The sequence below is a fragment of the Struthio camelus genome, chromosome 16 (genome assembly GCF_040807025.1).
Source record: "Struthio camelus isolate bStrCam1 chromosome 16, bStrCam1.hap1, whole genome shotgun sequence".
In the NCBI taxonomy this organism is placed as follows: Eukaryota; Metazoa; Chordata; class Aves; order Struthioniformes; family Struthionidae; genus Struthio; species Struthio camelus.
In genome coordinates, this window is record NC_090957.1 from 17,410,445 (window position 1) to 17,438,105 (window position 27,661).

At 39.2% G+C, this 27,661-nt stretch overlaps 1 protein-coding gene across 3 annotated transcripts in view; it reads left to right on the forward strand.

Annotated features, from left to right (window-relative positions):
* The first annotated feature begins 2,705 nt into the window (after window positions 1-2,705).
* SPECC1 (sperm antigen with calponin homology and coiled-coil domains 1) overlaps window positions 2,706-27,661 on the forward strand; it is an 88,578-nt gene continuing 63,622 nt past the window's right edge. The window contains exons 1-3 of one of the 3 annotated variants that reach the window (XM_009672982.2): window positions 2,706-2,842; window positions 12,887-13,064; window positions 16,378-16,513. In XM_009672982.2, coding sequence (XP_009671277.1) covers window positions 12,918-13,064; window positions 16,378-16,513 — 283 coding nt within the window. In that variant the 5' untranslated portion in view covers window positions 2,706-2,842; window positions 12,887-12,917. Of the gene's footprint in view, window positions 2,843-11,688; window positions 11,827-12,886; window positions 13,065-16,377; window positions 16,514-26,930; window positions 27,239-27,661 lie in introns of those variants that run through there. The other 2 variants (XM_009672983.2, XM_009672984.2) reach the window with 2 other exon arrangements.

Genomic DNA, 27,661 nt, shown 5'->3' on the forward strand with positions numbered 1-27,661 from the left:
GAGCTAGTGGATGGGCCATCATGCAAGCAATTTGCTAACTGTTCATTTGATTTGTCTGTCAACCAAATGTACAAGTCAGGTAAGCATCTGGCAGACTCTTCAAACAAAATTTTATATCACTATTTGAATTTTTTTTTTGCTCCTGGCTGTGTGAAAGTAATTATGATTAAGGCCCTGGACAGGCCACAAACTTTCTTTATGATCTTGTCCAAATTATTTTAGCTGTCTGTTTCTGGGCTCCTTGTTCATTAAATAGAGAGGTAATTTTTCAGTTCAGAAGGTTTTGTGCTGATTAATTCTTTGGTTTAAGTGAAGAGATCAGATAATTATAGCAATAAGTGCTACTAAAAAGTCTCTAAATAAACCAACGTACTGAGTGATCTTGTTGGGTTTAGGGAAATTGTATGGCACTGTTATAGCCTGTGTACCAAAGCTGAAGCATGTTATGACTTTCCCTCATGCCTAAGCATTTTCATTCTCAGGTTTTTGGTCAAGTTATATTTATCAAAGCCAAAAATGTCTTTGAGAATGAAATATAGTAGCTCTTCTTCCTTCCCCTCTCCTTTCATTTCAATTTTTATTTCTCTTGGCTGAAGGATAGGAAAACCTATTGAGCTGACAAGGCTGCTCTCCCACTGAGCCCTTATGAACTCACCAGCAATGGCAAAGAGACACACTGCTGCAGTCCAAAAAGTATGTGTGTTTTTTCAAACAAGAAACTTTTTCAGCAGGGTGTATGCAACTGATGTGCTCTCACTTACGAATTCAGGGTCCAGGGGCTTGCAATCTTTTACTTCTGAGTCAGTATTTTTCAGCTGTATATCTTCAGTTTTGAAAATGGTCTGTTATCAAAGCAGAGGGACTGACTTGCAGTCCCTACACTGCATACCTGAATGACATCATTGTCTATGCATGCACCACTGAATGCGGTGTCTCTTCCTTGGGAAGGAGAAACACAATTCAATTAGATCAGAATATCTACGTGTATTTTGTTAATATGAATGACAGAATGTACTGTCTTCTGATCTGGTCTTAGCTTTGTGAATAGTCTCAAAAGCTCTAAATATTAGACATATAAAAATATGGAATGGATAAATTCTACTACCTGTCATCAGATGGTCGATCCCCGAGTACTTAAGTAACTGGTAAAGTAGCCTGGATAAAAAAATTGGTACTGTGGATATCTGTGAATTTGGAATAGCACTTGGCATGACTGACTGAGTGTTTAGGGATTTTACAGCTAATAACGTATACTTGAGACCTGTCAAACATAGAACGTTATCACTTCCTAAGTAAGTCATGACATGCGCTTTTTCTTGTTCTGGTATTTTAAGACCTGAAGGTAAATATTCCCCCCCTCTGAGGAACATCACAAGAAAGTTGGATCCAAAACCCAGAAGGTACTCAGTTTAGACTCTTGAGACTTGGATGCTCTACAGTGATAGATGTCATGCCAACAGTGAACTAGAAAGTAAATGTACTCTTCCTCTAGGCCCCTTTGGCACCTAGAATGAGGGGTTGCTAAAGGGTGCAGTGAAGTTGAATTATTCAGATGCAGCAACTGTTTTTAGGGTCATATTGTAAATCTTCCCTATTTCTATTATTATGAGACTGCCACTGTAACATCAACATTGTTTATATGCTGTGTTCGCACTCCTGGGAAAGGATCCCTCTGTGCAGTTCAGAAGACACGTCCTGATCTATAGTTTCGATCTGAAGAGATTCACATCAGAGAGTGAACAGCACCCTCTTCATTTAGAGTCAAACAATTCTGGAACTTTTAGCTTTCAGTGTTTGAAAATTAGATTTGAATTTGATTTCTGTTTATATCCCTTCTGTTTCCCTCAACTTGATCCTATCTATGCCTGATTTATCTCTGTTAGAACCTCTGACCCTGTCCTTCCCTTTTCACAGATTAAATTCTCTTCAGGAAGCTTAAGAAAGAGGGACTTTCTTGAACATTTCTCACCCTCTTGTCCCTTATTTATTCTCTTCTAAGTAAAGGACAGATTGACTCTTCTGCTTGCACAGCTCAAGACAAGTCACTCAGGAGTGAGTTACTGAGCTGCTCCTTGTGAATTCATGGAGCAGTGTTCTCTCAGCCCTTGACTATGTATCAGTCTGTGGATGTATTTTATACCCTGCCTTATAAACGAGTAAAGGCCTCTGTTCTAATGCAACTTCCTCTGCTCTGTACACACACGCTTTTCACTTTTTTGAAGCAATGATGGATGCAAGGGAAATGTTGTAAGGTATCCTGGCTGAGATCACTGGCACTCTGGGAGAAAGATTATTAGCGTGGAATATAAAAACTTCTGAGAGCTGCTTTTGTGATTTCCTCTGAAAAAATGCCTTCTTTTTGTGACCAGCTTGCCCTTCCTACAGTGTGTGTACTGCATGTTTTACTTGATTATGCAGACTAGTCTGGGGCTTATGCTCTCTGCCCAGTGCCCAGTTCTGCTCTTGGGGATGACAGGATACTGAAAGAAACTCCTCTGCTGCCTTATGGATTGTATTCTCTTTGTATTTCAGAGGTGGGGTACAAATGACTTGCTTGCATGAATCCTTCTTGCTTTGATGAAAATATAATATTTCTCTTTCCCCTGAGTAAGCAAGTGTGCATATGTGTGTGCGTGTGTGTGCTGAATGCCAAAGCGCTGGTGAAGCCAGCTTGCTTCCGTATGTGAATCATTTCTCAAGCAGCTCTGTGTCTCGTTGCAATGTGGTTTTCCTCTCAGGGAAGTATTCAAACCCTGAATTTTCAGTCTGGCTTGCACATGCTCTCAGAAGCTAGTAGGAGACAGTTTTCTTTTTAATGCAGAAAAGAGGACAAGCTTTTACTGTAAGTATTTTAATCCCTTTTACTTTTTAAGGTGGGAACTGCATTATCTCTAGCAGTGTTCTGGGATTAGCAGTGTGTTCTTAGGGTGAATGGACCTGCCTTGCTCCACAACACTTGTTTGTAGTATCTCATTCTAATTAAAGCTAAATTGTGGGAAACGCAAAAAATGTACATCGCAAACAATGCTGCATTGGCAGAAAATGGCCTGGTGATGATTTAAAACCATTACAACAGACAAAACACATGAGCCTGTGAGAGCTTGCTACTGTAGTCTCTTCTCCTCGGCTACATGCAGTTTAGTTACAAAGGGGCTGAAGCTGTCTCTGCGCCTGTTTCTGCTTTCTTCTCTGGGAATTTAGGATTGTATTCCAACAATTAAACCAAACAGAAGTACAAGCAGGCTTTCCTCTGCTATTGCATGCTCACATGGTCCAGTGAAGAAAGGGCAGAAAGGAGCAAGCTGCTAAGCAAATTGGTTTGGCAGCTAGCTCCTCTGTGGGCAGTTGGTGAAAGCATTGGGAATGTACCAGACTGGTAGCCTCTTAAACCATCATAGCAAAGAGCTGTTCAGATTCTCAGCAGGACCCTTTAACTGTAACAGTTGGCCTTAAAAATGTACTGTGGACTGAAGCTTGATCATAATAACAATAGTAATAATAATAGTATTTACATAGCATGTTACAGCTTTGCAAAGTTGTACAGATGTAAATTCAGTCTTTGTATTTAGCAGTAAAGGATTACTGGTAGAACTGGTTTGAAAACAGGGATTCTCTTACCCCCTTCTCTTGTACACAGTCTAAGTTCTTCCACACGTCCCCTACTTATTCTTTCCCTCTCACCTCCTCTTCCAAAAGGGACTGTTTTAAATGTTCCTCTTCAACCCTTTCTAAACTATAAACTGTTCTCTGCCATCGTAACCTCAGTTGGAGAGAGGATATTTGATTTGTTGAAATATACTGTCCTCTGTTCACACAAATCTACTGATAACTAAAATAGGAATACCTCATACTAACACATGTACTACCTCTTTGCTTTCTAGCTCAGTTCTCAAACAATTTCATTATGCAGCACGCCAAGGTGGATCCTTCAGCCTCTTAGTGGTCCCATAAGACCTAGTCATAAACTGTTTATACCATTGTTTAATCTGTTCTGTTCCTGTGCAATATGAACACTTTTTAAATGCAGAAGTTTTCTAGTTTCTCTTGCAGTTTTGTAATTTACTAATGACGTCTTCTTTCCAAAGAAATCTTTCCGTTAGAAGTTTGTACTGCTTGTCGCTCCTATAGAAGATCAAAAGCTCCTAGTTTATTGACTTTATTAAATGGTCTACTCAGCACTTTAATGAAGGATAAATATCTCCTTAAGGACTAGCTTTCACATCTCAATTATTTCTCTGCATTGTGACGGATGGAAAATGGGAATCAGGGAAACATCCCAGCATGTGGCAATCTGTGGGGCTGCTCGCTTGTGTGTTGCTTGAGATGTTCATGTATCTATTTTTACTTTGCTTTTCTATGGGGTTCCTTTCCAAGGCACATGAATTATATTAATTTGTAAGTCTGCTGTTTGGTGAATCATTATGATCTCATTTTTATAAATGAATAATGAAAGCATAGAAAGATTATGTGACTTGTCCGAGGTAGTAAAAGAAATCTGTGATGGAGCTGAGAATAGAATCAGGTGGAATCCCAAGCCAGTGCACTGGCCATATCATCCTTCTTTGCTTTGAGAGGACAGGGAACTGGCTCGCCTGTGTACATGTATCGGTCAGGATTAGCAGGTAGCCCCATGCTGTTCATCTCTCTGCCATTCAGAAAACATGATCATTCCGTCTCTTTCCTATAGATGTATCTACCCCTTATGCTACCTAAAGATGTAATGATAGGTAATTACCAAGGAAACCCCTTGTAATTACTTTTCCATTTCTTTAGCAATTACACAGCTCTTGCCCTATCTAAAACGAAACCTTCTTTTCCTTTTTCTTATGGATTGATAAAATATGAAGTGTTAACTGTATGTGTCACTTGCTTTGTGCTATATTCACTGGGACAGTATTTCAAAGAACTGGATTAATGAGCACTAGCTACCTTGAAATTGTTCTAAAAACGTTTTGTTCTCAACCTGCAGTATACTGCACGTAAATCCATTTACTCAGAGCAGAGGCATATCGGGGAAAGCCCAGAGTGACCTAAATCCTTGCAATTATAGCATGATTTTAACTTCCAAAAGCTAGGAAGCTCAGAATCAATGCATCAGTTTTACCTTTCTTTTATCTGTCCTTTGCCTTAAGTCTCCAAAGGGTGGATATGAGGTGTGTAAACTGATAACACTGCCTGCTTGCCAAACACCCAAGTTATGAGGGACTTGCAACTTGTAAAAATGCATTCTCCAAAGTCTGTACTGTGGAACCACTGCAGTTGTTTTGATGTGACTTGATAAAACTGGGAATTACCTGCATAACCTTTGTGTATGCATACAACCATTGCATGATTTAATATGCACAATCCCAGGCTGAGAATACACTGCCCATGCCTGCCCGCCTGTATCCAAACGCATGTTGCCACCCTACCCTTACCTTTATGTGCAGTTTTTTTCTTGCATGTATCCATCAGTAACGTGATGAACATGATGCAGAATTACCACATTCATGTCCACATCTCTGCCCTCAAGTTAGTGAAAAATCAAATCGGTCTTTTGTTTTTTAGGAACCCTAGAAAAGAGTTTCATATGAGGCAACCTTAGCACAATGAAGATGTTGAAGATGTGACCATTAAGTTATATCAGAGTCACTGATGGTTAAATCCTAAAACTGGTATTTTGTTTTGTGTTCTTCCGTTGATCAGCTATGTGACCTTGAGCATGTGTCTTCATTTCTGAGTATGGTTTTATATTTAAAATTTATATACATTTTAACTCCTTACAAAAGCACCTCGATTTTATAACTGCTTAGCTGTATTACTATTCTACACTTTTCTGTACTCTGGAAAGTTTGTGTTTTTTTTTTTTAGTAGTTGCCTAAGGCATGCATAAAACCAGCAGAGTTTGCCCTGCTGTAGCATGCAGTCTGGACATGAAAATTACCAAGTAATGTCTTGTCTCTTGCTAGTTTACCAGTAAAACATGAAAATTCAGCTGCAAATGAGTTAGGAAAGCAAGTCTGCTGAGGTAGACCAGAAGAAACAGCTGCTCAGTGTTTGGGGTCAGGTTTAAAATTGATTCTCTGTTTCTGTGGCCAGCAAGAGTAAGAAGAGCATTAGGGATGAGGTGTTGGGAAACTGGCATATCTTGTTGGTTTCTTTTGGGTTGTTATTGAGTGGAAAAGAGCGGTCTGGCTTGTGATTTTGTTTGTTTGTTTGTTTATTTTTAATCCAGTCCTAATGAAAGCTAAGCTTTATACCAGGGAAAATTCAGCAAGTGTAATGGAGGAGGGTTGCACTGAAATAGGTTCAAAGACAATCTGAAAACAAGATAATGGAAACTAGAGGAAAGAAAGGATGTGTTAGATACAGAAATACTAAACATTGAGTTGAAAGGAACAGAGGCTTAAAAGAAGCTGCTAAAGATGAGCAAAAGAGAGTAAAAGAAAGGTGTTTTTTTTTTTTAAAGTGTTAACCCAGTATGGTTTTTGCATAGGTTTTTGTCTGTACCATCTACCTTCAAATTGGCAATTACTGTATTAGCCTCCCTCCTTTGTGACCCTGGCTTGATTCCTGGTATCAGCTAAGAAATCAAGATGAGTCATGTGGAAGCATCTGTCAAGCCTAAAAATTGTTGTTTAAAGTGAATTCATATGAAAGGCAGAAAAGAATTCTATTTCAGCACAAATGGCTATGCTGCCATGTAGCTTCCCACACTTCAGTAGGAAATGCTTTATAGCTTACTGAACTTGTTAGGTATTTCTCTGTGCCAATTGATAATTTGTCTGAAAACAGCAGAGCTTGATTAGTTTAGAAGGAAGACAATATAAGTGTAATTCAAATTTTATATGCCAAAAACCCAAAGAGAACCATGCTTTGATTTCATGTGAATGTATAATAGGGGTTCTGGAATAGTCTAACCCTTTGATGTAACATAAGTAATTGAACTGCAGAAAAATGGCACTGGGGACTGAGTCTTTTAACCTGCCAAAGTCACAGGCTTCTGTCCCTTGAGAGTCCTAGCTGCAATACTGGTACTTCTGACCTCATTTTTCAGAAATGCTGGGCATTCACGGGTCTCAATGAATCTGCCATTGGTGTATTGCTCTCCAGACCTAGTAATGAGTTTTCATATTTTTTCATCATTTGTTTTCCCAAAGCAACTTGAATGACTCTGCTTTAATTTGATTGCCCTGCTGAGTGAGCAGCATTACACAGACGTGAGCACCAAAACATAAATTATAAGTAGTACAGAGGGTATAGATAAATTCTCTCTTCAACACCCAACAAAGAATTTTCCTATGTAATTTCATTTCTGCGAGTATGTTAACGATTTTTATTACTCAATAGAGTGACTGCTGTTTTTTCTGACTGTGAATTAATATGGCTTGTCATCACTCAGGATCAACCCATCTACTCTTTTTAGTTACTCGGAGTAAAATAGCCTTTATTACCCAGCAGAATGTTTTCTTTAGAAGTGGAAGCGTTGTACAAGATTGATATGTTACACCTTTGACGTGTAGCCAAGCCTTGAGATCCAAGAAACCTAGGGTTATTTTTGCTGATGACTACCTGTGAGATTTAGGATAAGTTTTCAGTATGGTTTTACTAGCTATAAAATGGGAATAATTCCAGGTTGATTCTAAAGACTTTTATTAATAAATGCTTATGGACTGTCTAATAAAGAAACGTCTAGGTTTTCTATCTTAAATAAAACAATAATATTTCAAGTAAAATGGGTGATTTTCCCACTGTGCCAGCTTATGCCAACTGCTAAAATAGTCCCCATCGAAATTTTCAAAATACTCTAAAAATGCCAGTGAGAAAGGATAAGCTACCTAGAATGGTGTGAATTTTTAAAAGATTCTGACTCGGATGTCTGCAGGGAACTCTGAGGATTACTGAGAGGAAAAAGCTTTGTCAGGACCAGCTTTCCATTTTTGTGAAATCTCCAATTATCTCATTTGCAGCACCTACATTAGAAGAGAAGAGTATTCAAACGCCAGCAGTTTTGTGTTTAAAAGATTAAAAACAACACCTGCAGTCTCACTCTGAAGTTTGTTCATAGTAGAACTGATTTTGCTGCTCTGAAACATGTTCTTGGCCTGAACTGCCATTGACCTCAACATGAGGCTGCTTCTTATCTTCAGTTTCTAAATGTTTTCAGAGTACAGCTCCAAGCAGAGCATGCTACAATGATTTAACTGTGGCCTGCTATTGACCTGCTCTCGCTGATGCCAGGGACAGGCTTTGAGTCTTGGGAGAGCAGCATTCTGCTTGCTTCCTAAGGAAAGTTCGCTGTGAAATGTGAAGAAAGAAATGAAGAGCAAAATCATAGAGCTCCAGGCATTGCTTATAGACTCATCTTCAGGGAGACCGAACAGAAGCATGTTTCAACTGAAGCATATTGTGGCAGAATGGGTGTAAAACTAGTAATTGTGTCATTATATTTGCAAAAGCAGCTTGACTGCATCTCTTGTGGAAAGCTGCTGTTTCTGCTGTTTTTTTCTCTTTCAGATTTCTTTACAAGTAGCCTAGAAATCAAGTCATAACCGCTCTGGGGTCCTTTTGGAAGGAAATGCTGATATTTCTTTAAAATATAGTAGGCTTACTTCTGTTGTCGTATTTGAAAGCCACTGGGAGCTATTACCTGTTGACAGCTTCACAGACACAGAAATGCAGGGTTTGGAATATCGTGGGCAAAAGCACATTGAACAATATCCTCTGTTACAGTAATTACAATATGCATATATGGGACCTTTGTCCTGACTTGTGAAAGGGACAATTTTCAAGATCAGTTCAGCTGTGATAAAAAGTTAATGGTGAGCCCATTCCCAAGCTGTCATTCAGGATAGTTTGTGACAATGGTTGGCTACTTTCAAAGTCATTTCTACTAGCTCAGAAGGATGGGCTCTGCAAGCCAGTGTTCTCAGCCCCACCCTGAAAAATGCTATCAAGGAGGCACAGGCTGCCATTTAGTGATTGTACTGCTCTGCCAAACTGCTGCCTAGTTAAAGATTTGGGACGGAAGGATACAGTATTGTGTCTTTTAATCTGAGTCTCTTTAGAAACTCCAGTCTGTTACCCGGAGCTTATATCAGTAGAACTCAGTCCCTTACACTCTTTTTTTTTCCAGAATATTTGTTTCTCCACAAATATCTTCTTTTCTCTTTCCAAACTTAAAAATTATTTCAATTTGTAATCATTCACCTATACCAAATGGTGTGCTTGAGCAACTGGATAAAGGCTATATAGGATGGTTTCTTTTACACAAACTATTACAAAATGCCCCCACACATACTGTTTCTATGCAAGGATTAGAGAAACAATTTTTCTTTCTTAATGTTGTTTCCTGAATGCTAACTGGCTGCAGCTATTTTATGCATCTAAGCTAATGCTTTGGTTGACAGTTCATTGCTGACTAGCCAGTTAAGTCCCTCAGTGCACAACCAGGCGTTCCATGATACCTACCTTCTGGGAGTTTCCCATTGTTCCAACTGCCCAGAGCTTCATCCAAGCTTTTTTTGTTTGTTTGTTTGTTTATTTTCTTGAAATACAATATATTGAATTTGAAGGAGAAGAAAAACTCATGTTGACTGTGTGGCTGTATTTCCTGCTGTCAGCAAAAAGTAGCAGGACACTTTTTATTTTTTGAAAGTACTATTATTTTGTATACCTCTGGAAGCTGTACTTCTAATAAGTCAGGTGTGTATCACCTAGGAATAAAAGCAGCTTAAGGTGTGTGTGACCTGGCTTTATTCTTTGAAGTACATATATGGCCTGTGGAAAGTATTGGGCTCCCACTTCAGAGTTTTAAAACTTTTTACCTACAGCGCAGGTTCAGGTTAGCCAATTATATAAGAAGCCTTACCTCCTCCGTATTTTACAGATGCTTATTACCATATAAATACATGGAAAACTAATAAACACTAACAAATCCAAACTGTACTCTTCTCAATTTTAGTTTCATCTGCTTGATGTGGTAAAATATTATTAAATCCACATGGCACATAATTCAGCTATCGTTACATGATAAAGTTAGTTTACTTCAGGCTACTGGCTGCATTTCTTGAGGTTTATTTTGATACCTCCTCCTTTTACATCTCATATCATGGTCTAATGAACCTACTACTCCACTGGAACTCTATACACTATGGATGACTTGATTAAATTCTTCTGGATATCAAGAAAGAAGCATCTGTGCAGCTCGTGGCAGGAAAGTATGAGATATAGGAAAGTATAAGATGCAGTTGTGAAGAAATCCAGAGGGAATAATGAAGCAAAAATGCATGTGCAACCACTGGATCTGCCAAAACCAAAATCTGCATAATTTGGAGATCTAACCAATGAGATAGTTTACATGTGCAGTTGCTTGTTCATCCATATAAATACTGTAAACCATATGCCCATTAAAAATAGTTTATTAATTATATGTAAAGCACGAAGGATTGTTAAGGTAAACTGTGGGAATGCTAAACATTATTATCTATTGTAATATAGCTTACATATCTGTCGATGATTTAAAAAAAAAAAAAAAAAAGACTCAAGTGATCAGCATTATCCCCAACAAAGACTGTACTGCTTTCTCCTGGAATGAGATCAGCTGATGACTCCATGCTGGATGAGTTAAGAATTTTAATGGATTAATGAATATACTTAGTAAAAATAAATAAATGTCAGTAGTTGTTAGGAGCTGACAGATTAGAACTGCGGAGAGAGCAGATAACCCTCCCTTCAAATGCACCAGGGATAAATACGGGAAACGTCACTTGCTACCTTTGTTCTCCCTAAAACAGCAGCAGAACACTTGACGTTTCCTTGTGCCTCTGTGCAGCAAAGCCCTCCTTAAATAGACCATGATGGCACCTGGAAGGAGCTGTCAGTTCTGAATAGGAGTCGGCCCCAAACAGATTTGTTTCCCATGAGTTCAATGAGTGTTCTTATTTGTGAATGTGAACTAATGTGTAAAGCAAACTGTGAAATAAAAAATGTAACCTAAGACCTTCTGTTCATTCAGCCAGGAAGAAATTCCAATTTTGTTTCTCTATCAAAAGGTCACTGTCAAAGTTCGTGCTGGTCTATTTGGATTCTTATGTGATAAAACAGTATACTTACTGTTAGCCCGTTCCCCTAGCTGAGACAACTAAGTTGATCTCTCTGTGCGTTTTGCTTACCTGTCTAACAGTCAAGAAATGAATTAGCTTTTGCCTACACAAGACTGATAGGCAGCTACATCCTGTGTCTATTTTAGAAAATGAGGCTGCAGTACAAAAATGTTGGTCATACTGAAGTGGGGGAGGGGAAGAGACATCAAGCAATCTCCACCCCCTTGAGCTCCCACCCTGGCAATGGCTGATGGGACTTGTAAAAAAAAAAAAAAATATTTGTTTTGTTCCTGGTTTGAATGGGGCCATAGCTGTTGAAAGTTTATAGATTTAGATCTATAAGAGCTGACTAGCTATTTATCTGGTGGCAGTCTACCTACTTAGGGAAACGGACTAGTTCTTGCTGGCAGATTGAATGTATTCAGCTAAATCCAAAAAAAGAAACTCTCTTCTATTTATTGATTCCTGGCAGGATCTATCTGTTGCATAAGCTTATCTCTGAGGAATACTGGATCTACTTTTTTTTCTTTCCAAGGAAGTTGATATTTTTTTACCATGTTTTGTAAATCTTGATATTGTGAAACATCTTTTTATCACCGTAGCAACGTCAGCTGCTGCTTCTCTAGAGTAATCTGATAAAGATATAACGTTTTCCGTACAACGAGGAAACTTGCTTCTCATGTGACCTTTTTAAAAGTGAATACTATTTCAGTTGAAGATCCTGGATCTGACAGTAAGAGAGGTAGTTTTCTATTTTTTTTTTTTTCCCAAGGATATCTTGAATTGCTTTGGATTTTTGATTCTTTCATTGTGCTTCAGCATTTGTGGGTGTTCTGCCTGTGGCTGATAAAAAAAAAAAAAAAAAAAGGTATCTGACTTATACAGTCCTTATTCTCCCTAAGGTTGTTAAAATCTAGAATTTTTATGCTATAGATACCTGTCTGTTAGCAGTGCATAAACAAACTAATTTAGCATAAGAATAGGTAAGGGACAGTTCTAAACTACTGATGACTTCTGTTGCTGACTTGAACCTGTCACGACCAGGTTTCTGTGTCTTCAGGCAGTACAGTCCACAGCTTCTAAGTATGGGTGAAAAACTTCTGCCTAAGCATTTTCCTTTGCAGAAAAAAAGCAAAACAGGAAAGAAATCTAGATTCTGGATTTAAAATTTACTGGTGTCTAAAGCATTTGGTGACTTGGAATTTGACTTCCAAATATCTTTAATTAGGACACGTGCTTTTTTGTGGAGGACCCAAGCATGTGCTGTTACACCTTATTTATACGAAACAGAGAATATATTGAGGGAGTTCTTTGTCCACTGCAAAAAAGTCATCATTTTGTCTCTTGGGGCCATATTGTTGAACCAAACGGGTAAGACCCATTTTTTTGAGTCTGAAGCTGTTGTACTAAGAATAAGGAAGAGGATGTTCTCATTTATACCTCTTTTCAGTATGAGAGGAGCAATTTATTCGCGTAACATGGAACAGATTGCAAGTCCCTCCCTTCTCTCTTTTTTAATATTAGACTTTTAGTTACAGTTGGTTGAATGTCCCAGCAAAAATCATTTTTCCCTCTGCATTATTTCATGTTACCAGTCAGTATTAAAAATCTAAGTGGCTGCAGGCCACTTTGTGGGATACTCTAAGCTGAGTTTTGATGTGTATAAGAGTGGAAAGAAAGTTTAGCATGCCCTTTTTAGCCCTTTAAACTGATGCCAGCAATTTCTGCTTCTCTGTTTAGTGTCCAGCTGCTATAAAGTCTATTTTTTCATATATATCTTTTTTTTTTTTTTTTTTTTTTAGTAATCTGCAGATTGAATTATTTGGAAAGAAAATGAAGAGCGCTGCCAGGCCTTGGAGTGCAGTGGCAAAGCAAGGGAGTCATGGGGTTGACCGAGCAAAATCACTCTCCACCACCTCGACAGGAATGAAGACCTCCAAGTCCTCAACTTCACTTGCCTTTGAATCTCGGCTCAGCAAGGTACTAGCCCGTGACCCCTGTGCAAGCAGTGCAGCCTGGTTCCAAGCTAAAGCTTTGGTTTAGTCCACGAACATCACGACGCCTTGAGGACTGGAGCGGGCTCGGTCACTTTGTTAAGCACAGGGAGATTGTGGTATAGTGTGCTATATGTTAGATTTAGGCACGTATCTGAAAATATCTTGCATGTGATAGAGGAGACGCTGTATCTATACAAGGCATGAGTGGGTTCTGTTTCAGTCTGTGTGCCAAGGAATTGCTTTAACTTTGAAGACTGGGAAAAATAAATGACATTCTTAGCTCAAGTCATAGTAACACATGTAAAGAAGTTCAGGGAGATTTATTAATGGACATATAGAATTCCTAAAAATCTGTACTTCTCTTTCTTCAAGGCAAAATATATTAGCCAAAATATTCCATGCAAAGGAACACAAGCATTTTACGAAGCCTGTCTTTCCATGTAGACATCTTTCAAAAAGAGCAGAAACTTCTGCCAAAGTAGCCTTTTTAAGAAAATGGAGTAATACACCTGAAATGCTGCTGCATCTGTACGCTTGTAGCCAGCAAACAAAAATAGCCTTACGGTCCAAATATAGACCAAGCTAACAATGGTGAAAAGAAAGTATAGGCTTCCTGTTTATAACTGTTTTTAATACTAAAGCTTGGTAAACAGTACATAATATGGTGCATCATTTTAATGGACAGGAAATCTAATGATCATTAATCTTCACAGCTTCTCAAGCAAAGGATTAATTTACTTAACTTTGCAGGCTCCTAGATGCTCCAAGCATCTTATCAATAGGATATTTTAGTTTAGGGCTCCAGGTAAGTTATGGCTGTCATTGAAATATTTGCTCTGCGGGTGATGCAAGCATCTCTAAGGAATGCTATTGAAGTGGCTAATGCAGGAAATTTATGGAAGCTGATACGGTTGATTTGCGTACAGTGTGAAATATAGAGGGTTGTCTTTCTAATTACAGCTCATATCTTCATGTTCTTGTTCGCCTGCAAATGCAGGGTCATCCAAGTAGTCTTCCTTGAAGAAACAGTTAGAAAAAGGTAGCATTTTCTGCTGTGAAAGAGGATATATTGAAAAAGTCACTTTAGAGAGACTGCAGAAGGCCTTTTCTAAAGGTCAGAAAGTCAAATTGTTCCGTTTTGCTCCTAAGAGTGAGCTGGCAAAAGCTCTGCCAGAAGGCAAAATGTTAGATGTCTGGTTTCCTGGAGCGTATCAACGCGTTGGCTATTGAAACTTATATGCTCATGGGTCCAGGAAACCACAGACTCTGAGTCAGAGGAAGAGATGAAAGGGAGAAAGAACTGGAGCTGAGAGAGAGATTTCATTTTACTTAAAGGTTTTACATTCAGGAACCACTAAATAGGGAGTGTGCTTGTTGTGTGCACTCTTTTCATTTAACTTGAGCAGTGGTTTTCAGCCTGTGGTTCATGGACCTTCTGGGCGTCACTGGACAGCTTCTAAGGAAGTGGGTTTTGATCTGTGGAAACGGTTAAGGTATCCACAAACTGAAAAGCATTGAAAAGTACTGCTGTAAAGAGACTCCAGAGAGCCTTGGTCTTTTGAAACACTTAAGCTATTTCTCTTCAGGGTAGTAATTAGAGGCTGTTATGGAGACACACAAATAGGGAAGCCGCTGGCCAAATTCTGAGATAAATTACTTCTTTCGCTTGTTGAAGCAACATCATTTCAGTGTTTCTCTATCTTCATGGTGCTTGAATAGTATGGATTTCTTGAGTATGCGCTCAGGGTAAGCCTGAATTTACCAGTAAATCTCCCTGTCACCCAAAAAACGCACAGCAACAACAGTCTGTTGCTTTGTCACGCACAATAAACCTTACTAAGTAAATTATAGTGTTATCAACTACTATTTTGGGGGGAAAAATCCTGTAAAATATCCAGTAAGGCAAACATTTTCCTTTCTTCCAAACTTATGAAAAATATCAGTATTATATGTAATGATCTTTAGAATTCTGCAAAATTCTGAAAAACAGTGCATTTCTCTGCTGTGAATGATTTCCTTGGTGGTCACAGGAACAAAAACCTTTCTTATGAGCAGTTTTCAGTTTCTCTTCTGTTGATTCCTACGCTCCCTAGTAAGATAGTATTAGCTCCCGCTATAATATCACTGATTGTCTTTGCTTGCTGTTTTCCAATAAACAAAGACGCTAAATAGCTGAAATTATGCCATGTTTAAGATAAGGGATTTCCCACTGATAGTTGTGTAACATCTTGTACTGGCTGCTCTTTCATTTTAGTACAGCAGCCTTAACTCTGTAGCTCAATGATTTGGGGGTTTTGGCTTGGTCCCCAGTATGTTCTTTGTGCGTATCACAAAGGCCATTTTATGATGCCACAAAGTTTGGTGATTCTTGTTTGGCAGAAACACAGGAACGAGCTGGCAGTCACTTGCAATTGGAATAGCTTAGACCTCCCATAAGAAGATCTGAGGTCACCGCTGGGGCAAAACAGCATGATCCTGAATGGGGAGTGAAAAAGCAGCAGATCCAGTTAGGGCTGGTATCTTTTTGTGACAGATGGATTAAGTGAGGGGCTAGTTATTCGCTGCTTTGACCTCCTCTGTGTGTCAGGCTCTGCAGCTGGCATTTATGTGCAGAGGCCTAAATACCTGAGTAAATATAATCCAGTTAGGAGATATGATGACTGCTGTTCAGAGCAACATCTAAGAAGCACAAGTTGCCAACAGTCTATTCCTCTAGACTATATTCTCCTGCCTCCTCAGTTATTTGCTTATTTAAACCATTTTTCCCATTTTCATCCTTCACCATCAGACCCATACTGTCTCTTAGCCAACTCCATGGAAACCTAGAATGCAATACAAAGCTCCTTTTTTTTTTTAATTTCTCCTTCTTATTTCTTCAGATTTTGTATTAGTGATATGAAATTTTTAGTAAATAAGAAGTCAAGTGCATACACAAATGTACTGGGGCAATTATACCTTCTAAGTAAGTGTTTGAGTCAATTTATTAAATTTCATTGCTTTCTTGGCCCATGGGATGTTAACAAGGGTCTTGACCCAGACAGAAAATACAGCTGCTCATTTGGTGCCAAGGTGGAAAAAAACTCCTTCTCTTACCTGGCAGAAGGACATTCTGCCCCTTTAAATTCCTAAGTACTGTTACTAAAGAAGCATTTCCATTGGGTTATTTTTCTGAAAATGTTCCTTTCTACCAGGATCCTGATTTTTTTTTTTCTTCATCTTCTTGCTCTGTATTACGAATTAGCTGATGGGTCTATCCAAGATCTTAATCTTCTGCTCACAAAATCTCTTTCTTGCAGCTGAAGAGGGCAAGCAGTGATGATATGCTTACAAAACCAGGAGTGACAGCAGCTTCTGGAGTCTCTAGACTGAAGAAAACCATTACAACAGGAGCAATTTCTGAGCTTGCTGAGAGTCGACTGAAGCCCAGCACAGGTAAATACAAGACACTGGAAGACAGTGTACTTTACATGAAATTTGCTGTAAGTGCCACTTGGTTTGCCAAAAACCTGGCTGAGTTTTCCATATCACCTATCCTGTAGCACAGCAAACTTTCCTACTGTAATATTCAGCATATCAGAAGAGATGCACTATGCTTTGCAGACTGGCTCTTCAATCTGTTCCACACCCCACAAGTCAGTAATCTACCACAGTATTAAAGATAAGAAAAGGCAGAAGCTTTCCCAAATTTGATCTCAACAGAAGTCTTGGTTATTATGCAATGACTAGTCATTAGTAATATTAAACTGTTCCTCTAAAAAGGATAGGTTTTCCTATATTAGGGAATATTCTTCAATTTTAATTATACAAAGCTTTCCAAAAAAGTAAATCATTTATCTTTTAGGAAAAAGGCAACAGGAAAAAATAGGAGGAAAACTATAAAGACAGCAGAAACATAATTTCCCTGTTCTATATGCCTTTGTTGCCTGAATTTAATTCATTACATGCATTGTCTTATTGAATTTACTTTTGATCATAAGGTCATTTTTGTTACTTAACAATGAAATAAGGATCTGTAAATGCCAACCATTCATAGCAAGTATGTTGTAAATCTGTGTATTATGCAGAGTCTTTTTCTTGACTTCCAGAGGACAGAGGATTGGAAGTGACCTCAGCATCATTAAATTCAATCTTCTGTTAGTTTCCTAGAAAATCATGAAATCCCCCTTCAGATTCCTATATTTCAGGTCACTTGTGTATTGTTTCTCTAGTAGTGAGTGAGCAAAGGCACGGTAACGCCTGTCAGTACAGTTCAAGAACTCCTCAAGCAGCTGGAGGTTTCTGTGAGCCGTTCAGGAGCCGAGCGCCCCGGCCTGGGGCTGAGCGGGCCCCGCCCGGCCGACTCCCCGAGCGGCCACGCGGTGGCGCTGGCGGCCCCGGCCTGCGCGGGGGCCCTGCTCGCCCCCGCCGGAGCGCGGCCGTAGCAGGGGTGTCGTTAGAGGGACCCAGCCCACTGCCTGGCACTGCAGTGCATCAGTTAAAGAGCGGCCTTTTTTAGCGTTCACCGCACATCAGTAGAATTCTCTCTTCTCCCTACTGATTGAGCAGCCCGGTTACCCTGCTGCCCACGCGCCACAGCAGACAAAAGGAAAAAAGAGCCAACCCGAGCATCCTTCATGTGTAGCCCATGCTCCTAAGCTACTTCGTGGCATGCTCTCTCCCTCAGCCCCCTCAGCTTGTTCCCATTGGTTTCAGCTCTAAGCCCGTTTCTAAAGGCAGCGACACCATCTGCATACCAAGGGCTTCTGTGCAAACAGCCTGCTTTCCTGCAGGAACTCAGCAAATTCTTGCTTTTGTCTGCTCTCTGGTGGCATTTCCAAGGGAATGTGAGATCTTATTAAATTTGACCATGACCTCTGTATTTGTCACAGCCTCTGCAGGCTATGGCTGTGTTCAAGCAAGGAACTGAGCTGTTTTACTAACTAGAAACAGATCCAAAAAAAAAAATTCTTTATATGCCCCCCCCCCCCCCCAAAACGCACCAGCTAAAAGATGCATACTGTAACAGTATAAATGATTCACAGTAACGCAAATACAGATCCTGTTCTGCAGTTAATCAGGGTCTAGATACTCAAATTTAATAGTGACTAGTCCCATCCAAAGGCATTAAAGATTCATCAGTAAATAGGCACAATGCTGGCAAAAGATGCTTGGGAGGGGCAATTAGGAGAGAAGAAAACCTGTTCAGATGATGCAGCATAGGATCCTGGGAATGCAGCCAGAGAAATAGCACTGTAGGGAGTCCAGAATGGAATACATATGTCAGAGATAAAAATAAAAGCACTGGAATAGAGAGCCCCCTTCTGCATGCGTATATAATAACTGGGAGTGGGGGAGGAATAAGATTTATGATGATGACTATTTTAAACGCAAAGGGTAGAATGGTTTATGGAGGTCAAGTTACATTTGGATACTGTTTTGCCAACTTAAATTACATCATTAGAATGCATATATTGCTTTTTGCATTAACATGTGTAGAAGTATGAATAATAATATTAATGCTGAGCAAAAAGAATACAAGTGTGGGGTTATGTATATCGCACAGATAATCAGTAAGTACAAAAGTGCTATTCCTCTAAAATTCCTTTCAGTCTAGATCTGGCCCAGATCTTATAGGGGCTGTCTACAAGTATATATGTCTTGCATATCTAAATTTTCACAGTTGTTCCATATGCCATAAGGATGCTTGGAAATCTAGCTGAACTCTGAGAAGGCTTGTCACTATTATCTAGCACCTTTCAGTGGCCATAGTAGTGAGCAAAGTTACAAAGCTGAATGCTGCTTTTAGATGGTCACACTGTGAACAAATACCAGTAGACTTGTTATAATACTGTATATTGTTGCTTAGAAAAAAATTAAAAATTAGATATGACAAAGGACAGAAGATGTTCCTGGGAACATAAAGTAGAGAGAACAGCAGAGACAGACGCCATACTTTATTGAAATGGCATCCCAGATAGTCTCTGATTGTGATAAAAACTAAGCTGCAACACTAACCGACTGTGGAACTAAGCTAAGCAAGAACATTCCTGTAGCTGGGAAATGCAGATGTTTGTGTGCGCAGCCAACTGCGTAAATCTTGAAATTTTGTTCTAAAACCACTTTATCTGGCTTTTCCAGTCAGCTTCATCGATTCTACTTTTTTCTTTCATGTCTTTACTGGAGATATTATGGGTTTTTTTCTTCTCCCTTGTGCTTGTTAACATTGAGCTTTCTTTGTCTGTTATTCAACTGAGTGTTTACTGAAAGGATAGTATATTAGTTCCAGCGACACTCTAGTGGCTCTCAGCTGGTATCGTGTAAGAGAAAGTAAAAGAAACAAGTTATGAAAAAAAAAAGGCTTACGTTGTTTTCTTCTTTGGGTGTGACAGTCCAACATTTGTGTGTTGACCTTGAGTAATAGCACATGTTATAAATGCTGCGGATAATAAATAATTGACACAACCTTGTTTGTTTAAAATAGGTTAGTTTGTATGCTGCCCTTGGTGGACTTTAATCCATTCATTCTTGCCTTTTCCTGACATACGCTACCCTGTCTACCTTGTTGGAAGCTAATGCAGTAAATCACAAGCAACTGAAAGGAGGATGAGGCCCATCTCATGTCTCCATTCGTGGCAAGTGAGGTTGAACAAATGAAACTGTTGTATCTTTCCATGTCCTATCCTGAAGTAGCAATTTGATTTTTACATTAAAATCAAACTTATAGAGCTATTGCATTGCTTTTAATGTTCTAGTAGAAGAGAAAGAATTGGGAAAATTGCAAAACAGGAGGAAATCTTGCAAAATGTTTATTTTAAGGTATGTACTTGTGAAACCATCCAATCCATGAAGCCAAGTAGTAAATAAAATGAGAGTAACTAGGAATCCCCCCTTCTCCTTAAATTTCAGGATTACAGCAAATCAGTGGTTTTTGGATTCTGACACTTTGAGGTTTACAAAGCAAATAACCTTAAACTCTGCTATTTCACATTCAGAGAATTTCAAAGCCCCTATGTGATCATTTGCTTTTCTTGAAGAGCATTGTACAGTAGCACCAGTATGCAAGTGGAAAATTTGAGGTTTAGAAAGGTGAAATTACTTGCTCAGTGGACCCTGGAAGTCATGCTAAATGCTGGCTCTGTTCTCCGTCACTCCCTACAAACTCCTAGTTTAAGAACTTTCTGAAAATTTCCCTCAAGGCTGTCTAGTTTAATCATGTTTCATCATACTTCCCTGCTGTTATTTCGGCGCCAGCAGCTATTATTTGTCAGGTTTAACAACAACAAAAAAGTCATATGCTGTATGTGTGGGACAGAAGAAAAAAGATAGAATCAGGAAGTGTGGCTGGGCTGGGCAGGGAGCACATAAGCTGAAAGTATTCAGAATACTTCAGGCATCCCCATTTCTGACAAACACATTGATTTTTTTACACCAAGCTGTCAGCTACAATATGAGGTATCAGTTATCCTTGAAACGTAAATAACAGATAGGTGTGTTTGTTTTCTCAGGCTGCTTCATCAGCTTATTTGTTTCTTCCAAAGTAAAGTCTGAATCTATATAGAACTAATGAATCTGCCTTAGAAACAGTATCTGGTTTTCAGCAGAACTCTTTATCTCCCTTTAACCTGTATCTGAATAGGAGATAAGTCTGTAACAATGATGTAATCACCTAACTTACTATTTATAGAAGCCCTGAGCATTTAACTGACAAGCTCAGGATCTCTCTAAAGCTCGAACCATGCTAGAAGGCAAGTACTACACTTTCTCACAATGGTAGTAGGTTGCGTTATACCTACGGAGGCCAAGAGAAGCCAAGATGCCAGCAGGAAAGTTAGGGACGGTCTACTGTGTTGTCCCATATTCCACCAGAAATGGTCATTTGTTTTTATGCATTAAATCGAAAATCAACAATGGCATGCTTTTTTCAGCCAAAGCAACAAGAAAAGTATGTTACTTTTTGTGCATGCCTGCTGAGTTGATTAACTATAATGGTTGGAGACAGTGCCAATACGGAAGTATATGGGAAGCAAATTCTAAAGAAATTGAGAGTTTCAGTCATCTCCTAGGTATCTAGCATCTAGAATCTGAACTGCAGGTTACCTGGACAAAAACCACTGACTTCAGAATGGAATATTGCCAGCATAAGAACTGAAGCTGTACAAAGCAGGCTGTTTAAAAGAGCTCAGTAAATTAAGAAGTAAAATAAAATAAAAAAACCCAATACATTTAGCATAATCAGTGGAGGCTATAAAAAGACCCAAGCACAAAACCAAATATTTATGTGTTAATCTCCATATTTATGTGTTAATTATATTCTGTCATGGAACAGTTTGTTTGGTTTGAATGGGCAGATCCCATGAAACTTTAGTTTAGCTTTAGTCCAGGGAAAGATAAGAGTCACTTGTGAAACTTGGACAAGAAAGATTCAACCATGCTTGATTTTAGAGAGTAGCCTTCTCTTCTATATTGTTGTATTACTCATTTCACACAATAGATGTTTTCTTCTTTCAGTGTTTCTTTCCCACAAAATCAAAAGTCTGGTAGACTAGAGATTTCAGAGCTTCCTGTATATTTATAGAATTGTCATTTCAGGGTTCCTATTTGAGAGTAGAGAGTCTGAGGAAGTTCCTGTGTTTTTTCTTTCTGCTGTCTTCTCTGCTGGACTAGTGTTTGTCATTTTCTGATTTGCAGTAACTGTTCGGGTTCATGTGAAGATAATCTAGACCAAAAGCCCTCTTTATATGGTAAGAAATTTAAAGAAAGGTATTTTTCTTAATAAAGGTCGTCTTTCTAAAAATTCCTTGAAAAATCTAATTGACAGTTTAATTCTCCATAAGATGCTAATGGACCCCAATTAGAATAGAAAAAAGGAAAGTGATTCCTCTTGACGGATGGGTCTCAGTTGACCTTGGGGCCTTTTTACTGTCCCACACATCAGTCTTTGACGGGGCCTGCTTTTTGTGATCTGTCACATCAAAGCACTACTATAGGTTTGTGGAAGGGTTGCTGCACTGTGCATTCAGTCTTGTTACTGTCTCATTTTTCTTATAAAAGATACAGACAAGTGTGAGAGACACTAATGAGGTCGGTGCTTTCTATTCTACAAGGCTTCACTAGAAAACAAATAAATTCGGCCTTTCCCAGGAGCAATATAAATGCTTTAAAACTTCGTCTGGAAAGCTAGTTGCATTTTTCTACCCTTCCCAGGTACAACACTTGGCTCTAGCATAATTCTACTTTCTCATCAAGAAAAAGACATTCTAGTTCCAGAACTGATATACAAAGGAAAGGAAGACTCAAAAAATTGTCTTGTCAGGATGTCATTCAAAAAGCAAGAAGCACTGCACGAATTTAACATGCAAACCAATGTGGAAATACATGTATGAACTTACATCCATAGCTCTACATGTAGCTGGATACACATATTAATGTCTACACACACCTATACATATCTGCATGGTCATTTGTAACAAACTGCTGCAAATGTGAATCTGAACCTTAAGCCCTCTGACATTACTTAGCAAAACATTTTCTCTGTCTTTGATTTCCCTAGATGTGAAGTGTACAAGACTGAGTTTTAGCACCATTTTTGAAGATTTCACTCACTGACCCCTAACATGAATGTTCAAGAATTGATGTAGATCAGACTTGGGATTCCAGATTCAATTAATTGCATCTGACAGATTTGCATTTTATAGCAATTTCAGGCATTTTTTGTTCACGTTGAGTGTTTTTACTGTGTCAGTAGCTAAAAACTTTTTAAACAGAGGGTTAAAAAGATTATGCTGACCAAGCAGCTACCTAGTCACCTTTACAAGTATATAAACTATACCTGGAATACATGTTATAACTTGTGTATTCCACAGAGAAGGGGCTGAAATCTGCTGTTTTCTTAGATGAGTCTCCTACCTGTGAGGTTTCTCATATTTATTCTTACAATGATTTTTTTTTTGTACTGATAGCCTGCACATTCAAATGTTTATGTCCACCTCTACTGCGTTTACTGAAAATTTAAGTTCCTGTATGATGCTGTTTTTTGCCCTGTTAAATGTTCAGGTTCTTCTAATCTCTGCTCTTTCGTCTTGTAACTAATGGACAGTTCTATGTTTTAGAATTATTTGGAATGGGTACTGCTTTGCATGACTGTTCTTCAGGAATCTTTCTCCCTTCTGATAAATATGGTACCCCAGTAGGACTTTCTAAATCAGAATAGACACTTACTCTAGTAAGGCAGAAGGAGTTCACTAGTTCTTTAATGCAAAAATAGCCATGGTCTTATCATCATTAAACTCAGAAAACTGTTTGCTCAAGATCTCAGCCCCATCATTCCCTGAATCAAAGGAATCTATTGATGGACGCTCTCTTTTTGTTCCGAAGATGGCATATGAAGGTTGGCTGACATAATTAGTATTCTTTTATCCTGTTGTTGGATGTATTCTATGAAAGCCCTTGCAGATTGGGAATGGAGTCAGAACAACGCATTTTAGTGAGTGTCTACTGGGATTTCCAATACTTGATTCTGTTAAGGATGACAATTTATTTGAGATGCAGTTCCTTTAAGAGGTATTCATAGACTCTGCCGTCACCTTGCATTATTAAACAAATAAGAATTGACTTCTGCTGACAACACTATCTCCAGTATGTACCTTTTTCATTGCTGTCCTAATCTACTGCACAATTCTTATTTACTGCGTTGATTCCATATTTAAACATTCTAAGCTTTTGCATGCAACTTTTTGTTAGAACAGTTTGTGAAATAAAGGAGACCCTTTCTCTCTGCTGTATACTCCCCTGAGAATGACTTTGCTGGCACATGTTTACCCCCTGGGATCTGAGCCAGTTAAGAGGATTCAGTGTGTGGTGCAGATACTGAAACACTAATCTTAAAGACCATAATGACTTGACTCACTAAATTGTTGACAGTTCATTGGCTCAAGCTAGCACATGTAGGGAAGATCCATTACAGCTGTAAGCAAACTGTGAAGGTCACAAAATTACTAGGGATACCTAAACAGAAAGGGGAACATGCTTGGATAGCCCTGGAATACTATGCATCTATGATCTCTTGGTTTCTTTCTGTTTCTTTTCAGGCTTCTTTAGTGAGGTAGTTCAGCAAAGTCAACACAACCCTATGACTACCTGCCTTAGGTTAATTATCAGCTTTCCTTCAGCTCTTTTGGAGAGAAATGATCCTTTGCACTAATTCTCTAGGCCTAAATGTCACAGCCAAAATACCTTGGCAGAGTGCCGTTGTGTTTGCACTTAGAGAATGGGAGGGAGGGAAAGAAAGGAACGTGAAGCTGGCCTGGTCTAGCAAGTATGCGTGCATATCAGGAGAGAACTTGGTATTCCTTGTGTTAATTTTTTTCCACTGTTTTTTCAGCAACTTTTGGCTTCCATTAGATTTTAGTACTGTAAAAGAGGGGAGGGATTGACAGCTACATGTCAGATGGGTTCCTAGAAAGGCTTCATTTTTGTGCCATGAACTTATCTACAACTTCACCAAATATCCTCACTACAAAGATTTAGTTTTTGACGTGGTGAAACGTAATAGCAAACTACTGCCTTTGCTCTTTCTTCTGGGTTTCAATGCAGATGTTATAGAACATTATTGTGTTTGATGAACTCCTAATCCTCAGATACACTGCAGTGCATGATACATATGTCTCCGTAGAATTCTCATCCCTCCTACACATGTACTTAATGTTCATTAAAGCTGCAGCATTGATGGAAGAAGTAGAGCATGGCCGTGAACGCTGGTATTGATAGTGTCCACCCTTTGCCCATTCAATTTCATTCAGTCTTGGCCAGAAGGTCCAGCCTCTGGAGATCTTGCTCAGCATCTATAAATTCCTTAGACCTTAGCCTTCTGAAAAGACTCCAGTGACCTGGCCAATGGAAATTTGAGATCATTCTGTGGGATCTTCGCCCTTTTCCTTTTGACCATGGGTTACAATTTGAACTTTCAAAAGTTGTGCTAATTAGTTTGCTGTACTTTGAGACTAGGATGTGAGAAAAGGTTATGCCTGGTGAGTAAGTCCTGTCATTTGAGCTTTATTACTGAGGAGGAAGGGGAAATAATGTAAAATGCTCAGATGAAGATTTTGCCATATGTCCATCATGGTTGAATAGTACAATTTGTTACCTGTGCACCATGCTGGAAGTTATGTTTGCCATATTCTTTTTTCTTTTCCCTCATGGTTTGAGCTGCAACTCACACAAGTGGTAATCTTTGCCTCCACAACTTCTGCTCAGGCTAGCTATACTTTAAAACTGTTACTTTCCCTTTCACTGTGAGCTTGGGCTAGAAATCTTTTGTCGTTCTCCCCGTCATTCTCCCCATTATGGTGCCAGAATCTTTCTGACTTGCTTTCCATGCCATTGTCAAAAAGAACAGATTTGTTCTTCCAGCCATGACTCTAATTCTAGAGTGCTTAAGTTTCAGGTGTGTGTGCTGGGACTCAGTGATTACATTTCATAATTACTGCAGGCTGCACCCCGTACTGTACTGGGACCCTTTCCCACTATTCCCTTTTGTGTTACAGAAATAGAAAACAGGTGTTGAAATAATAAATGCTCGGTGTCAGGATTTAACAACCCAAGAAAGTACGTTGACTAATGCAATCCCTCTGGTGAATCCTGTTGAAGAAAAGCAGAAGTCACTCTGTAGTCTATAATGAAAGAAAATTTCTTTGTCTTGGAGATATGTTTTAACACTAATTGGAGGAGATTTGTTTCTGCCCTTTTGAAAGAAACAGACTGGCAGGTTGAACACCTGATGCAAAGCTTAAAAGACTGTAAGATGAGTTGTAGAAAAAGAATGCTCTATCAATGATCCTTTTATAAAGAATGGCTCATTCATTAAACAAACTGTTTTATACATGGCATGTCATAAGACAGAAGTAGATGGGAATTTTGTTTAATGCCATCCAAATACAGAAAGCTATATGAAAACTTTTAGCTTCATCCATAAAGTGCCAGAGCAAGAACAATGAAAAATGAAAAATCAAGACTGACAGCTAACTCACCCTCTTATACTAAGTATTAGAAAAATTTTGTTCCTATCCTATTGAATCATCTCAGGATGTATTTGACTTGAGACAATGAATTCACAACTAGCTGACTTAATTTCTGGAATGTTTTATTTTCAGTCTGGCTTGAGCCTAAGAAACATGTTAGTTTAAGGTTATTATTTTCTTGGTTTTAACCCTCTTGCTGAAATTAAGACTTCAAGAACAAATTTGTTGTATTCAGGTTTTTAGAAGAGTGTGATCGCCATCTAAGTATCTTAGAAGCATCTAACTTTTCAGAAGATGCTGACCTCTTCGGGAGTTCTGCCCCTAGATTCTTGTTAAAGTTAATTAAGAGCAGTCCTTAACTACACACTTAAGTGCATCTCTACTCAACAGTGTACTTAGACCTATGTTTAGGATCAATTTGTATTCCATGGCATAAGGTATTGTGCAGAATTGCGGCTCAAAAATAATTTTGTCTTTGCTGACAGGTATTTGGCTGCTCTTGTCTCCACCTAGGGTCTTTTTGGGCCTTCTTGAACCACAGTTGCAATTCGGTGTTATTGTTTCTATGTTTACTAGTGTATCACATATAAAACTAGCGCTCTGGCCATTCATCCCTCTACAGTCATGTGTCTTCATAATACAGGTATTTTGGGTATGAAGTCTTGCTTTAGTTTCCAGGTTCTTGTCTGTGTTGCAGCTTTGTTTCTGGCTTCAGGGGAGCTCTATGAAATCAGTGCCTTTCTTTGAGTCGCCTGCAGTTTGCTCTTGCTGCCTCTGAGTGGCCTACAGTGCACGTTGAGTCACTCTTACTCTCTTTCTCTGCCTCCCTTTCTCCCCCTTCCTTTTATTCCAGCAGTCAGGCAGCTAATTAACTGCACAGGCCGGCCTTCAGTGCATAATATTGTAATGAGGTAGGAGGGAGAGTCACAGCTGCTTCAGCATGAGCAGCAGGCTCTGTTCCTGGTGCCAGGAACTCGGAAGGAGCTGACTTTTTTCCTTTTTAAGTTGACTGAAGCGTGGACATTAAAGGCAGATAGAGGCAGATCTGTGCCTGACACAGAGCATGAGCAGGGCGCCGGGGTGTTAGAAGAGCCTGGGGAAGAGCTGGGGAGTGTGCCGAAGATGGGCAACCAGCCTGGGCGAGTGGAGGAGCACGACCAAGGTCTGTATGGTCCATAACGCTGTTTGACCAGCCCCATGCGAAATGTCGGGGCTGCTTTCTGCAGCTTTCTGTGCTTTCACTGCAGGAGATGGGGTTTTGTTCTCAGGGGTTTCACTGCAGTGTCCTACTGAGAGGAAACAGAGGCTGTTGTCATAGATAATGCGGATGTTTTCCAGCCTGCTAGTGAAATTACTGCTGTTTACCTTGTGACTTGTAAATGCTGTTCATTACTGCTCTGTATCTGAGATCACAGCACTGTCCTTAGGGAAGCTTTTCTGAAAGAAATCCTTTGCTCTTTGGAACAGAACGCCTACAAGGGCGGGGGCTTCAATTCCTGACATGTTATTTTACGTAGTCTGCATGATGCAGCTAAAAAGTTGTAAAGCTTATCTAGTGATGTACAACTTGTTAGGATCTGCTGCT